At 39.6% G+C, this 16,411-nt stretch overlaps 1 protein-coding gene across 11 annotated transcripts in view; it reads right to left on the bottom strand.

Moving 5' to 3' along the window:
• Positions 1-16,411, bottom strand: part of ATP8A1 (ATPase phospholipid transporting 8A1) — a 230,854-nt gene that overhangs the window by 27,054 nt on the left and 187,389 nt on the right. For all 11 annotated transcript variants that reach the window (XM_081523434.1, XM_081522682.1, XM_081523201.1 and 8 more), the window contains 3 exons: positions 12,421-12,482; positions 10,123-10,179; positions 9,121-9,228 (listed from right to left, as the gene is read on the bottom strand). In XM_081523434.1, coding sequence (XP_081379560.1) covers positions 9,121-9,228; positions 10,123-10,179; positions 12,421-12,482 — 227 coding nt within the window. The remainder of the gene's footprint in view (positions 1-9,120; positions 9,229-10,122; positions 10,180-12,420; positions 12,483-16,411) is intronic.

The following is a 16,411-nucleotide window of genomic DNA, read 5'->3' as shown; positions in this document are numbered from 1 at the left end:
CCCCCTTCTCCTCCTGCCCCCAATCCTACCCAGCATCAGGGTCTTTTCCAATGAGTCAACTCTTCACATCAGGTGGCCAAAGTACTGGAGTTTCAGCTTCAACATCAGTCCTTCCAATGAACACCCAGGGCTGATCTCCTTTAGGATGGACTGGTTGGATCTCCTTGCAGTCCAAGGGACTCTCAAGAGTCTTCTCCAACACCACAGTTCAAAAGCATCCATTCTTCGGCGCTCAGCTTTCTTCACAGTCCAACTCTCACATCCATACATGACTACTGGAAAAACCATAGCCTGGACTAGACAGACCTTTGTTGGCAAAGTAATGTCTCTGCTTTTTAATATGCTATCTAGGTTGGCCATAACTTTCCTTCCAAAGAGTAAGCGTCTTTTAATTTCATGGATGTAGTCACCATCTGCAGTGATTTTGGAGCCCCCCAAAATAAAGTCTGACACTGTTTCCACTGTTTCCCCATCTATTTCCCATGAAGTGATGGGACCAGATGCCATGATCTTAGTTTTCTGAATGTTGAGCTTTAAGCCAACTTTTTCACTCAGAGCTAAGTAGAAACATGGTGGGCAATGTCTAGGAAAGACCTTCGGAGAGAAAGGGTTAATTTTTTCATGTTGGCTGGAATGTTGATAAAATGGCTAGAGCTTAAGCAGCCACTTTGGACTATGAGGAAGTACACTAAGGTTCACTATGCAGCAAGATAGAAGAAATCTGGTCTTTGATGACTGTGCAGCTGCCACACCATTCCTGAACTATCTGTCTCCACTGGACTTTTTTTTCATATGAGAGAAATGTTTCTATCTTGTTTAATCCATAGTTACTTTTTTTAACATCAAAAATATGCCATAAAATAACTTGCTTTGCATGATATACTCTAGGGGGGCTTAAGTGATAATTTGGAACCAACTAGCTTTTGAACTCATTGACAATCTTTCTTACCATATCATGGAATGCAAGAATTGTGTCCAATTATGAACTTTATTGAAGCAGAAGGCACAGTGACATTCATGGTTTCTTTTATGAGCATTTCTGATTGTTCCCTGGCACGCAACTCAAAAACAAGCTGTACTGGACTTATGAGCTAGAGTGCTAAGCTAGGAGTGGTGATTTGCTTTCTGCCCATCTCACTGGCTCCATTTCATAGTGCTCTTTCCTACTTTTTCAAAACCCTAGTGACATTGACTTTTCAGTCTTTGAACACACTAGCCTCATTCCTGCCTCAGAGCCTGGGCATGAGTTGTTCCATCAGCCCTGGAATGCTCTTCTTCACTTGAAGGTATCTCTGGATCATTTAAACTTCAGGTTAATTGTCCCTTCTTCCAAAAGACCTTCTTAGAGCAGCCATTACAATCCTGTCCCATATCATATCACCCTGTTTTTTTCCTATCACCTTGTGAAATCATCTTTAGTCATTCAACATTTAGCCATTTGTTAACGGATTTAGTGACTGTTTTTCCCTGTTACTCCCTGGTCCCCTCAACCTGAACACTCATGGGGATTTTGCCTAATTAATCCATTATGCAGACACCATGCCTAGAACCAACTACATACTTGATCATAATTATGGAATGAATGAATGACTGCAAGAATGAACTGACTCTAGAAAACAAACAGTCAAAGTTCTGCCATAAGAGCTTTGTTCAGCTTTCCATGCTTTGCTCACTATCATGGCACTTGGGGTGCACTGCATCATCCCTCACATTTATGACATCAACATCCCATTATTAAAAACAAAATCCTTAAGGACCTTGACCCATTCTGTTCACCTCTGCAGCCTCCACTGCTTAACACATTGTAACACACATACCTTAGATGGTCAATACATATGTGCTCTGTATTGTAGGAAAAGGATTCTGTGCCTACAAAAAGCAATGCCAGCTCTCACAGTGACCCTAACGAGAACTCTATGCCCATGTGTGTGCCCATGTCCTGATTTGCCATTAGTCACATTGATGTCTCTGCTTCTCAGCATTTCTTCAAGACTTCTCTTTACAAAATGGGCTTGGTAGTGGCCATGTGGCCAGCTTTCTTTAAGATCTGTGCTAGTCTGCCTGTCTCAGTCTCTGCCAGGGCTCTGAGGACTGTGACCAATGGCACGTTTTATTGGATGGGATCCCAACCGTTGGTTGACTGAAGAACATCTGATAGAGTTTAGAGCAGTTGTTCTCCCCAGGCTACTTGGCTAAACCCAGTAATCTTGGATGAAACTCCTTCATATCAAAACATTGCCCCACCCTATCCACCAGGGCAGGTCTTATGACCTATAAATTATTACATGCTATCTAGGTAATTAAAAGCTGAGAGATGAATAAGGACTATTTGAAACCAGGAAATTCCTCATATGTAAAGTAATTCATTATGTTGGTAAAATGGGCAACAGCACAATTTAGGAAAATCATATCACTAATGTGGTTTATTAATACCTTTCCTACAGGAGTGACAGTAAAGGGTTCAACAAAGATTTTTATTGTTTCTCAGAGAGACTTTACAAACCTCAATCAAGAGATCTGAAATTCTGTAAAACACATGCTCGTTCCTTAACTTCAATTTCCTTCAGTAGTTTTATAGATCCCTCAGGCCAGGGAGAGCAGAACCAGATGGCGCTCGGGAAGACTTTACAGTGTGTGTCTGCGTGGCCGTGATGCACGGGAAAGTTCTGCCACTACTAACCTTCTGGTATTAATCGTGATATGAAATGATCCTTGATGGAACTTGCTTTTTATTTTGTAATCTGGTGTACTAATCAGAGTGCCTAAGACATTTCCTTCTGCAACTTCAAGAAATATTCAGTAACATCATTGAGACAAGTCAGAAAAAGCAGGCCAGCATATGTTTATATAACATAGCACTTCTCCCCAGGGTCTACCTTGCCCCATAAATTGTTGTACTGGTGTGAAAAAATACAAGTCAGGTCTGAAAAAAAAAAAAAGTCCTCCCCTTAAATCACAACCATATTTGTGAGAGGAGGGGAAGACAGTGACATATTTAAAGTCGCAGTCAAGCCTGTCATGCGATTTTCTCTTTATTTTCCTTTTCTAAATAATTTCTTATTGTCTCATTCTCCACCTTTGTGGAATCCACTCTCCCCCTACTGTGATGTCGTAATTCCTTCTTAATAGCTAAATATTTCAATATTTGTGGTACTGGAATGCTTGTTAATCATTATCATTTGAATCTTATTATGGACAGAGATGTAGAATTACTGTAGTGGAAACAAAACTATAGGAAGGAATGTTTCCCAAATGGCAACACCCTGCCCACCAACTGAGAACAGTCCTCTCTGGCCCTGGCTGGAGTGGCTGATGTCTGCCCTAAAGGCTCAGATATCTAGGGGATGGATTTCTGGTAATTTCAGGCATGTAGAATGTGTTGAAGGAAGGAGGAAGGTAACGATGCCTGATTAGTGATACAGGCAGCTGAGCACAGCTGAAGATGGAAATATTATATGCAGATAACGGATGGCTTAGTTGACCAACCAGATGGAAGTATTTTGATTGGGGAACTGACATTAAAAGGCATTTATACTAATGGCTGGGAGAAAAATGCAGAGAAGTGAAAAGGCGAGAGAAAAAATGTAAAAGGGACAGAGAACAGTGCGTATAGTGGTAAAGGGGGAAAGACTGGCTGCGTTCCAAAGGCAGCTCAGAGATAACTTACAAGCTGTGTGACCTTGAGAAAATTATTTAACCACTCTGTGTCAATGAAATGTGTGATAGGAACTACCTTACAGTGTTGTGTTACATGTTCTCAGTGTTAAGTGAGTGAAGATATGAAAAGTACTTATGACAATGACTGACCCTCAGTAAATGAGGTCCTACTATCATCTGAGTGGCAACTGTACATTCTCTGATGATGTAGGTTGATTAGGTTTTCAATTTTATATATATATATATAATATATATATTTAACGAGTGGGTATTAGACACACTGATATTGCTAAAAGGACATGAGAAGTCGGGATATAAAGTGAGACAGAGCCTCTATAAGTGTGTAGAGGGGAGTTGAGAGGGGAGAATTAAAAATCTAGGCACTTTTAAAGAGAGATGGGAAAGCTCTTATATCTGACAAACTAAGGGAAATTGATCACGGCTCTGGGTATCCTGGGAAACAGCAGATACATCAGGGAAATCAACAGAATGCAAGGAAAATGGTTGCAAGGAGAAAAGAAAGTGTCCCCATCTGAGAGTAAGGAACAGGAATGGGCATTAAAGAGAAGGTATTTAGTTCCTCAGGATGTTAGAGGAACCAAAGGGGTTTGAGAGGAAAACCTGGGATGAATTCTCTGGGTGACTTGCTATTGCTCTGCTTACTCCATAGGTTTGTGATATGGATTTAAATGAAACAACGAATGCCTGGGATCAAAACCAGTGCCTGGAGAGTAAAATGAGTGCACAATAAATGTTAGTTCTCTTCCCTCCCCTTCTTTGTGAACAAGGATTTTCTTTCAACATATTGAGAGAAATGGCTCTGTCTCCAGATGGTTGAAAAGACAAATCAGAACACAGATTGGAAAAACTATAAAGTCCTGATCAGTGTATGAGTACGTGTCCAAGCTGAATGTAGAAGCCTGAGACCCATACCTGTAAGCTGTCTAACTTGTGTACAATTAGTTGTCTAACTTGTGTATAATTTGCACCCTGTGCTCCAGTTAACGCTAATTAGAGCAGAATAATCTGTGCCCTTCAGCATGGAAGATGTTTGTCTGAAGAGAGGTCCACAGAGCACCTGACCCTCAGGAGCTGGAAGGAGCTTCACAGGTGCAGACGAGTGTGGCTCTACTGAGTGGCGCTAGTGGCAAGGACTGCGGGTTGTTAGACAGGGCCAGCATCCTGTTCTGCTGCCGGAAATCGCTACGCTGCGAAAATCTCTGGATGTCAGCACCATGGTCTTATCTGAGCAGAACTCTGTCTCTCTGTCACCTCTACATCACTGCTTCTCGTGTGTTTGTTCAAAACAAACAAGCACGGAAAAAAGCAGTTTTACTTCGCAATCATTTACTGAACACTAACGGGGCTCTCGACATCATTATGTCAGAGCAAATCAGTAAAGACACGAAGGGGCAGTGGACACGTGGGTTGGGGGGAGCACAGGGGCTGGGATGCGGAGGGTGGATGGAGGAAGGCCAGGACATTGCCATGCCCACAGGGAGAGCAGCATGGGGGAGCCACTGCTGTCAGGAAAACAGAAAACAGAGATCTCCTCATCTACACAGATCCTTGAAATAGCTGCAATGAGGGGGAGTCCCTGCAGACTTCCTCAGAATAAACCTGATCAGAGGAGCAGCACCGGGCAGTGGGTAAGGCAGCTGACCATGGACCGCATGGCTAAGTCCGTCCTCTGTCACTTCAGATCTGGGTGTCAGATGAGGTACTTACTTAACTTCTCTATGCCTCTGTTTTCTCATCTGTAAAACGAGTATGGTAACAAGTTTGCTGGGAGGATTTAGTGAGTTGAGGACACGCATGTTCTAATGGTCACGACCAACATGATGGTGTCTGCCTTGACTTCTTTTCCTCTCACTCCTCACATCCAATCTGTCAGCAAATCCTACAGGCTCTTCCTTCAGATTAGCTTCAGACTCTGACCCCTTTTACCACGACCGCCCTCCTGGCCCAAACCACCATTACTTTTGGCCTAGGTTCTTGCAACAATCTCCTAAGTGGTTCATAACACTGTGGTCATAGTCCTGGTGCTAAAAGCACAAATCAGATCATGACACCCCTCTCTCAAGCCCCTCAAGAGCCTGTGACTGGACCGTGAGTGAAAGCCATAAGGTATGGGAAACAATAGGAGTTATGGTTCTCAGTTTCTCTTGCCTGCTGTTTCCTACTTATATCCATCTATATTTCACTTATTTTGTTTCCTTCCAGTAGAAACATTGAGAAGGGCATGGATTTTTATTTATTCACTAATGAATCCACAGTGCTTGACCCACAGTAGAATCTCAACAAATAGCTGCTGAATCGATAGAATAAATGCATATAAAATACTCAAAGCATTCAATATACCTTATGCATTTTTAGCATTATTCTTCCCAGATCTTAGTTGTCTTTTTGAAGAACTTCTCTATTGTGTCAATTCCTTTTAAACTCCATAGTACCTCATCCTCCAAAATACCACTTGAACTAGGATGGGGGTACTGGGACTGCTGTTTTTCGTCTATCTAACCATCTCTATTTGGAGAAGGCAATGGCAACCCACTCCAGTACTCTTGCCTGGAAAATCCCATGGATGGAGGAGCCTGGTAGGCTGCAGTCCATGGGGTTGCGAAGAGTCGGACACGACTGAGCGACTTCACTTTCACTTTTCACTTTCATGCATTGGAGAAGGAAATGGCAACCCACTCCAGTGTTCTTGCCTGGAGAATCCCAGGGATGGGGGAGCCTGGTGGGCTGCCATCTATGGGGTCGCACAGAGTCGGACATGACTGAAGTGATTTAGCAGCAGCAGCAGCAGCAGCAGCAACCATCTCTATTAATGCGTTGCTATGTCGGATGCCCTTGTTATGCCTTTTAGACAACTCAAACATACACATGTATTTAATTATTTACTTTAGGGAGGAACTGCCACCAAATCAAAACAGGAGAGATGTGGAGTCCTAGGGGTAGGGTCCCTGGATTAGATACTCAGACCCTGTTGGTGGTGGTGACAGAAAGTTAACTTCATAGCACACCAGGAATCCTTTAGAACAGCGTTATTATTTTCTGGAAAATGCCTGGGGTTGTGTTTCATTATATGGATTACGTAAAACATGTCAAGGCAGGGAATGGTTATATTTGTACTTACCCCGTGTTATTTACAACACTATATTGCTACTTGTAATATACAATAAAATATATGTACTATACACTGTAATAGTATATTGCTGTGAAAGTTAAAAGGATGAACAAGTTTTACTCAAGATAGTTGGCCAATGATATATGTGTGTGTGTATATGTATGTGTGTATATATATATACATACACACAAGTATAACTCCTGGCACATAAATGAATTTTTCACATATATGTATTTGGCTACATTCTTGGTTGAAATATAGAATTTTAAGATTAAAAATGCAAATCCAAGGGTAGTTATATCTTTCTCAAATTAACTGGATTGTAATAGAATTAGTGACTATGCACAATAAAAATAATCAAAAGTAGAGTATTGCTATACAACATTTTGGGTCCTAAAACCCTTGTGGCCAGGAAACCATGAACATAGACACTCTCTCCCAGAGAATGTGCATGGTGTTCTTGTCATCTTCCTTTTTTGGAGTTGCCGTGAAGCTCATTTATACATATATGCACACCAAGACACTATGCAAGCACCAAGTACTACATAATTTTAAAGTATTACTCTTTTCTTTAAATACATTAAACAAATTTACATCTTGGACAAGTTAGCCAAGCCTACAGCTAAATTAATCCATTCTTTCTATTTTCCATGGGGCATTAGCTATTTAAACATTATATTCAAAGTATTAGTAGCAATAAAACAAGAAAAAGAAGCCCTGTTAGCACTTCCCACTGTATATGAAGTGAACAGAAATGTGATGGGGTACTGACATTCATTTCACTTTGAATTAAACACAGCATTACCGCAAATCTCAAGAGAAGATATTAAGTTTTGTGTTTGGGTAATACCAGGAATTCTACAGGCAAGGGTAGAATTATATTTGGTTGGCTAAAAGCCAGTCAAACTTCACACTTGTCCTAGAAGTAGGTGGTCAAAAACTCTGTTCTTGTCTTCAAAGCGATTGGCTACAGCTGCTCAAACTATCTCGATTTCAAAATCTTTTGTGTCATTCATTTTGAAAATAAAACATTCAGACATGAGGTAAAATGAGGTCTAATGAAAAAGGTATTAAGTTAGAATTGACCTTGGGGAAAAGCAGGTCCAATCAGACAGTGCACATCAAATAACAACAGAGTAGGATTGGAATTTTCAGGTGGCAAAAGTGGACATATGCAATCTCTGAGTTTATTCCTTCAAGAAAAAAGGACGCAAATCAAGGGAAGGAGACATATTCACAGCTTTCTTTCTGTTCTCCTTAAAATACATGCTGTAAATTTTCTTGAGTTCACAGTCCATGTTTCAGAAGGAGCCTTCCCTTTGGTGGAAGGAAGTACATACTCCTCAATATGTCTGGTTTTGCTGTAATAGTATATAATGCCTCTCTCTAATAAATTTAGCCACAAATTTTTTTAATGTGTCTGCATTCTGCTAATTTATAAAAAGCAGGATGCTGTCAGATAAAATTTCATGAAAGTGATCTATAAACCAGACTGTCAAAAGTGAAAGGGACTCAGGCAGTACTTAGGGAAACAAATAATGGAAACCCCTGGAAAGGTTTCCTGTGACTGCGGGGAAACAATGTACTGTAACGGAGCTCACGTTACCTCGATTTGCAAGTTACTGTGAGGTCACAGGAAATCCTGAAATGTTTTCCACATTTTCTTTTATACATTTTATGTCAAATTTCCTGCAATTGAAATAATACACTCTCCTACTGCTGGAATCCCTTCTGTACGAAAGGAGATCTTATGACACTCCCCCACGAACACCTAATAACTCAATTCCTACCAGTATAACGAGAAAGTGACAGATGGAATTGAAAGTGGACCATGATAAGGCTAAAATGTCAGATAGCCTAACTCTTTCAAAATGACAACCAAACTGATGTCATTAAGACAACTCTAAAAGTGCATTTAACACAGGACAGTAGCCTTTTTTCTTTAGAATGAAAGATAACAGAAGAAAAGACAGACTGTCCCAAGACATAAACTCACCATTTGCCCAAATCTTTTATTCAAAAAGTATGTGTGGATTGATGGTCTAATTTTAAAATGGCATCTTCTGTATGGATAGTCTTAACAGGATTCAAGCTCCTGACAACCATATTTTATTATCCCAGCAATGCTTATGAACGGGTAAGTCAGATTTAAGTAAAATGTCCAAGTTTAAAATAGTCTCTCAATTTTTATCACTCACAACTGTGGAGTTTAAAAATAGCCTTTTAAATTGGTGAATACTGTTTCAATATAAACCCAAGCCAAGCAGTTAAGGCTCATTAATGAATGTCAATTTTTATGGTTTGCCAGATTACGTGTTATAAGGATACATTACCTCTCCTGACATATCAGGGGCCATCGGAACAGCAGGCCACAGAGATGAGTAGATTCCAAAAAACACCACCCAGAGTGCGATGCTGCCCCAGATGGCTATGTGGCTGAACTGTGGAGGGAGGGAATCTATGTCAGAGACTTGCAGGTGGACAGAGGACTCACACACTGATGAAGATTTCACAAATTTCCTTATTTATTTCTTTTTTTTACTGTATCCATAAATGCTATCTATGGCAATTATTAACTAAATATTTGAGTGTTTTAACTGGATCTTGCATGAAATACATCTCATCTATGATATAATACCTGTGGTATGTTCCTTTCCCACCTCCTTTGGTGGGTCTCACCTTTTACTCTTACCAGTTTTATCTGCTACCCTCTTTAAGCCTCCCTAGTTTTTGTCTGTAGGCTCTGACTGAAAGATGCTAAGACACTTGTGCGAATACTCATCTCTGTGCTAAGGACTGCCAAATCCAAATTTCTGGTGCCCACCTTTCCCTTGAACATCTAACTTTCTTTTTGTTTACTGTGTCTCTTTACCTGGACGTGAATATACTTCAACACTAATGTATCTAAAATGGAACTTCTTTTATTCAGGCTGGAGATCTGCAAATGTCTGAGGACAAATCTTTCACTAACATTAGTGGTCTTTAGAATCATTTTCCAATGGGTTTTCTGCAGTCTTGTGACATATTCTACCACGAAAAGATTCCTAGTCAATAGGTTTGAAGGCCTTCCACTTTCAGGCGTATTTACAATGTACAACCATATATTAAGGGCTCTGAGAAGTCTTGTGATACATACACTTATTTAAGTTTTTACTCATTGTTTCCAAACTAGAGCCCCCCCCCCCGTTTTCCTCCCTCCAGTCCTGAACCCCCATAGAACCACCTGTGGAACTAGCGTAAAGGGACACATAAAGTTATAACAAAAAACAACGAACATTAATGATAATGCGTAAATAAATGTGATATTCCTTGGTTGTGACTAAAGATCCTCTTACCCAGGTCCAATATGATGTCTCCAATCCAGCTTTCAAGCACACGGTTATCACCACAAACTAGAACAGAAGGGAAACGTTATTTTACTTCACAAATATGACAGTTCATAAAATGGGCTGGTCGATTATTCACAGCTGGACTTGTACGTCCAACCAGCAAAGAAATGAGTGAGTTAGTTGATGGCTGAACATTACGACTGTGACCGGCTGGAACTGCCATTTACAGCCTTACATTCCTGCCTCTCTTCCCTGCCTTCTCCCCATCATCATTGCCCGACCGTCCAGCCATAAGCCTTCTGAGCATGGGCCTGCCTACTTCTCATAAAATTCATGAATTTGTGATAGAGAATTGTCTAAGGTCTACAGTAATCTTCGGTTCCTAAGATTGCTTTAAATTTATTTTACATCATCTGTAATAAAAGACTTCATTTTCTAAATTTTAAAGATGAATTATAAAAGTAATATAACTGGATATTTAGAAATCTGAACACTTATTCTGTAACTTGACTTATTAGAAACTCTGCAGAGTATAGTGCAGGAGCCTGTTACATCTCCCTGCTGTATACATCTATTGTCATTGACGCCCATGCTATTAATTCTAAAGTAGGGGACCCAGATTTAATGAACTGCCCTGTGTTTTCCAAAGGATAGCGAAACGTTTAAATGGAGTCAGACTACATTGCCCTGGAGTCAGACTACGTGTGCTCAAGACTCCATCATTTATTAGCTGTTCTGATAAGGAACAAGGCAAGTTACTTGAGCTCTCTGTGTCTCATCTCCTGTATCTATAAACTGGGATCTGATAAAACTTACCACTTTATAGGTAAAATACCAAGAATGGTGCTTAGCACTGCAGCATTATCTATGATTATCTATTTGTGATAAAAATAACGTACTAAATACTGCTAGTAGTCAAAGGAAATCGGGGCACTTCCAGTCGTTTGCCAGGATGGAAGTGTGGTGCTTGCCTAGCATTGGTGATTAGTGAGTGCTTAAGTGCACAGTCCTACTGTTGCTTACTGTAGGGTTTATGCACAGTATTAGATACTGCCCACTGGGTCATAAAGTCAGGATAAAGTGAAGCACTTGGGCTTTCTCAGCAGGGTATCTAATAGCAATTCAGGGTAAAGAGCTGTAGAAATAAAACCTTTACTAAAATTTAAATATTTAATTTAGACTACATAAAAAATTCCAAACTAAGAGAGAGATTTTGACACAAAATGAAGGAAATACTCCCTATTAAGACTTGGATACTTTAAAATGTCTCTCACAGACACCCAATGACATCTACTGATTTATATCTAAACTTAGTCCATCAAGTATTATTTGTTTTGCACTCATGTTGTATGAGAACAAACCACTAGGCTTCCAAATGCGTTTTTCCTTTTTGCTTTTACTACTTGAGTGGGTTGATGTCAATGGAAAGGAAAGCCTGGATTTGCCAAAACCTTTATCTCTTTGTTGCTCAGTCGTCTTAACTTCCTATTAATCAATTCTTTAAACATCACATTATCGTTTTTCCACCAACTGAATCTGCTGCATCAATGGCCGTTTAATATTTAGGACAGGACACAGTCCCCACTTGTGAAGCCACGGAGGCGGACACAGGAGAGCAAAGGACACTGGCTGGAGAATTCAGGGTTGAAGGCTGGAGGGAACATCTTTCAGAGACTAACTGTATGACCTTTGGCATTAGTATCCCAGTGGAGCTTTTGACTTTAGATGAAAAAATGGTTTTAAAACATTTTTTTGGCTCTTGAATGGCAGGGTGGGGCTCACACTCAGCTGTGCATCCATCACAAGCGTTTACACAGTGATTTTATACAGTGGAGTCCATGTCTTGTGTGGCTTAAATATCTCAAAAAAATGGAGATTTTTTATTTTTAATTTTTTTGGCATTTTATTTTTCATGTGACTCTAGAACAATTACTGGTTAAACACCCAAGTATAGTATGGTAGTATTTGCCATGAGTTTAGGAAAGCAAGGAAATATGAACAAGGGCAATAAAATAAACCTGAGGAAAAAGAGGCATGGGAGACAAAAAGGGAAAGTGAAGCAATAAGAGTGAAGAAGGAATACTGAAAATAAGAACCAAATATACAGTCAGTGAACCTAAATGACATTTTTATAACCTAATATAAAATTATCTCTTAACAGTCAAAACATCTCATCTCATTTTTAAAGGGATGCTCAAACAACCCTTAAATACAGCAATGCACACATTTAAATTTGAAAATAAAATGAGCTTGTATGAAGTAATTCAATTTCATATGCAAACAAGGCAAATGTCCCACACTCACTGTGTAAACAAAGTTTCCCAACAGCAGGTAATCAGAAGTCTTCCCGTTTTCAAATACAGTGCCTGCATGAAAAGAAGAGAGGTTTGTTGGGAAAGGAAATAAACTCAGAATCCATTCAAAGATTAATCAATTTAGGAGTGTTGAACAAAAGACAGGGAACAAGGGGTCACACAATGGAGCCAGAAATGAGGCAAATGGAACAAAACATGGTATGAAGTCTCATAAAGTTGCCTAACATGGGTCACAAATGAAAATCAAATTTCCAACAGCCAACATGAAGAAGGAAATTAGACTTGTTAACCAATTCTCAGGGTTTGTGAGACTGAAAAAGAAAATCATTACAAGCAGAGCTTAGTGCTATGGGCAGTGAGACAGGAGAAGGCATTCTGAACCCCTAACAATAGGAGAGGGTTTTAGGGAGATTTCTTATTATCTTTCAATGAACTTGTTGTCACTGGACCAAAAGGGATTCAAAAAAGCAACTCACAGAGATCTGGGGAGCACCAATGTAATCCCAGGCATATGGCTCTTTGAGGGGTATGTCTCGCTGAATTTAGGGGTACATCTAAAAGTATTTTGTTATTCCAGCAATGACTAACAAACATGGCTTCAGATGAAGGGAGTAGTACTAACCATCAAAAATCACTATTGCGAGTTACAAAAAATCAAATGAAAATTAACAAACCACAATATTTAATCATTTGGTAACACTGAAAAATTTAAAATCCAAGATATGTGTCGTACAGTATTCTATTTATACACATATTTGACAATATGTATTCAAAGCCTAACATATAACGACAAAATATGTTAGATAAATTATGAGAGGAGATGGCGAGTGTGGTGCTGGTATGAAGAAAAAGAGATGAGCCAGGTGAGCTCTGGAGATACAGACCAGGCTAGGTTCTGTTACAAGCTGTATCATCTTGGGTTGTTTACAATCAATCTCCATGGAATTCAGTTTCTTCACTTAAAAGACTGAGTGAAACTACCTACCCTAGAGGGATTTTGAGGTTAAAATGAGCTAAATGTGCAAAGCACCCAGCCATGCATCACAGTGTGACCCTGCTGCTTCTCTACGGTTTTCAGATCAAAGTATCCAGGAAGACCGCTAAACCCACAGTCCAGAGACCTATGAGACTACCTTTCTCTATGGGGTATTCCATGATTAAGGACATAGGATCTGACGTGCTAACATGTCTTGTGGGTTTGTTGTGGACAAACCTAAATGCCTGCAACAAATCTGGAAACTTCTATAGAATCAAATTAATAAACCCAGATCTACAAAACAACTGAAAGTATCTTCAGTTTCATTCAGTTTAGTCGCTCAGTCCTGTCCTACTCTTTGCAACCCCATGGACTGCAGCACACCAGGCCTCCCTGTCCATCACCAACTCCTGGAGTTTACTCAAGTTCATGTCCATTGAGTCAGTGATGCCATCCAACCATCTCATCCTCTGTCGTCCCCTTCTCCTCCCGCCTTCAATCTTTCCCAGCATCAGGGTCTTTTCCAACGAGTTAGTTCTTCGCATCAGGTGGCCAAAAGATTGGAGTTTCAGCTTCAGCATCAGTCCTTCCAATGAATATTCAGGACTGATCTCCTTTAGGATAGACTGGTTGGATCTCTTTGCAGTCCAAGGGACTCTCAAGGGTCTTCTCCAACACCACAGTTCAAAAGCATCAATTCTTTGGCATTCAGCTTTCTTTATAGTCCAACTCTCATATCCATACATGACTACTGGAAAAACCATAGCTTTGACTAGATATCCTGGACTTCCATGCTTCTGCTATGTGGGCTATTGGTTAGGTTCCTTAATCAATACAAAAAAGCTATAAAAAATAATTGTAGTTGGATCCAATAAACCTTATAGTCATTGCTGGTTTGTCGTAAGGAAGTTGGAGATAAATTTCAAAATTGAATCAAGGAAAAAAGTTAAAAGCTGTTGTCAGGTTTATCCAGTTTGACATTTGGATGATTCAGGTAAATTATTTGTGCTAACATTTTCTGGTCTCTGGACTAAAGCTCTTAAAAATGATTAAGAATTCCCCAAAGCTTTTGCTTATGTGGTTTTATATCTATTAATACTTACCAAATTAGAAATTAAGATAGACATTTTAAAAACGTGTACTGATTTATCTAAACATAACAATAATAAACCCAATATATATAATATAAGCAAATATTATATATATTTGATAGCTATTCTCCCAAGCAAAATTGGTGAGAAAATTGTCATTGTTTTACATTTTTATAAGCTCTTATTACATGTTTACAATTTCTGGCTTAATAGAACTGGTTTCTCATATTGTTTTGGTTGACGTGAAAGCGAATGTGAAGTCACTCAGTTGTGTCTCACTCTTTGCAACTTCATGGACTGTAGCCTACCAGGCTCCTCCGCCCATGGAATTTTCTAGGCAAGAGTACTGGAGTGGGTTGCCATTTCCTTCTCCAGGAGATCTGCCTGACCCAGTGATTGAACTCGGGTCTCCTGCATTGTAGGCAGATGCTTTACTGTCTGAGCCACCAGGGAAGTCCTCACATATGAGGGAAATCCAATTTCACAGAGAGATGGAGTTATAAAGGAGAGAAGTATTTGATAACCTTTACTAGTAATTTGTGGCTATTCCTTGATACTACTTAAAAACTCAAGTCATTTCTTAAAGACATGGAGATAGTTTCCTAAAGGTTAGTTGCAGTGGAATCTGAAAGTGTGCTGCTGGTGAACATGCTGCAGCACATGTAGAACTAGTAGAGATATACTGGTGTACACACAAAACTTACATAATGCTCTAAACCCATGTTATAATAAAAAATACTCCTAACATCCCCTGGAGGAGGGCATGGCAACCCACTCCCATACTCTTGCCTGAAGAATCCCATGGACAAAGAAGCCTGGTGGCCTACAGTCCATAGGGTCACAAAGAGTCAGACATGACTAAAGCGACTTAACACACAACCTTAAAAAAAATTCATTGGGAAAATTCATTCTGAATGGATCTTTTACTTATGCATGATTCTGTAACCTCATGGATGTAGTTGGTTCAGCTGATAACTCCAACAATCCCCCAGACACTCTAGTGGATAAAGCTGCTGCTTGTTGATGTGCGGCTGAAGTACTTTATGCATACTTCCCATTTTGTCATGCAGAATATTAGTAAGGCGTGTATCAAGTTTCAGGATTTAATAAAAGTATTGGGTTTACAGCTTCTTCTAGGGTATTCTTAAGGGAAACATTTTTTTTTTTTTAATGTGGGTGCGTGGTAGTGAAGAATATAATGATTTCTAGTACAATTGTACCACTGTTTGTGTCAAGGTACCAGCAATTTTACCCACTGCTGCTTTTGCAGCAGCAATGAAAAAGACAAATAATGTCTTGAAAATGTAAAAAATTTGACACTATGAAATTTTGACCTCATTCATGGACCTCAAAAGGTCTTGAGTATTCTCAGGTGTCTACAGGCCATACTTTGAGAAACACTGAAGCAAGTGTATGAATGTTTAGCCGTATATTATACAACTATTTCTATCCCTTCTGTATCTCATCCTTTCAAAAGCTAAAGAAAACAAAAACTTCTTATTTAAAAACAAAAAAGGGCAAAAAAAAAAAGTAGAATGTTAAAACACAATTTATGCTATATGTCATTTATCTCTTGAAAAGAAGAAGCACACGTTCTCTGGACTTGGCTACATTTGGGTTCCCCAGGCAGCACCCCTTGTGAATTGCTTCTGCTGAGGCTGGAGGGCTTGGCAGTTCCCCAGACAAATGCAGAGGGAATCCTGGGCTGGAATTAGTTGGGAATTCCTTTCAAACCTCTCATTCCTAAAGTGTTTTGAATTGGTAAGGTGTTTTGGATGTTGTCTGCTTTGTGCTACTTTAAAATTTTTCTTTCTAATTTAGAGTCCTAAAATAGCTTCAATAATGGACATTCCTAGTTTTTCATGCCTACACTGATTTTGCATTAGGAAAATAAACTACCTAGAAAACTTACT

The sequence above is a fragment of the Giraffa tippelskirchi genome, chromosome 1 (assembly GCF_054371585.1).
Source record: "Giraffa tippelskirchi isolate mGirTip1 chromosome 1, T2T-mGirTip1v1.2.pri, whole genome shotgun sequence".
Classification (NCBI taxonomy): Eukaryota; Metazoa; Chordata; class Mammalia; order Artiodactyla; family Giraffidae; genus Giraffa; species Giraffa tippelskirchi.
This window is presented reverse-complemented; position numbering and strand designations above follow the sequence as displayed.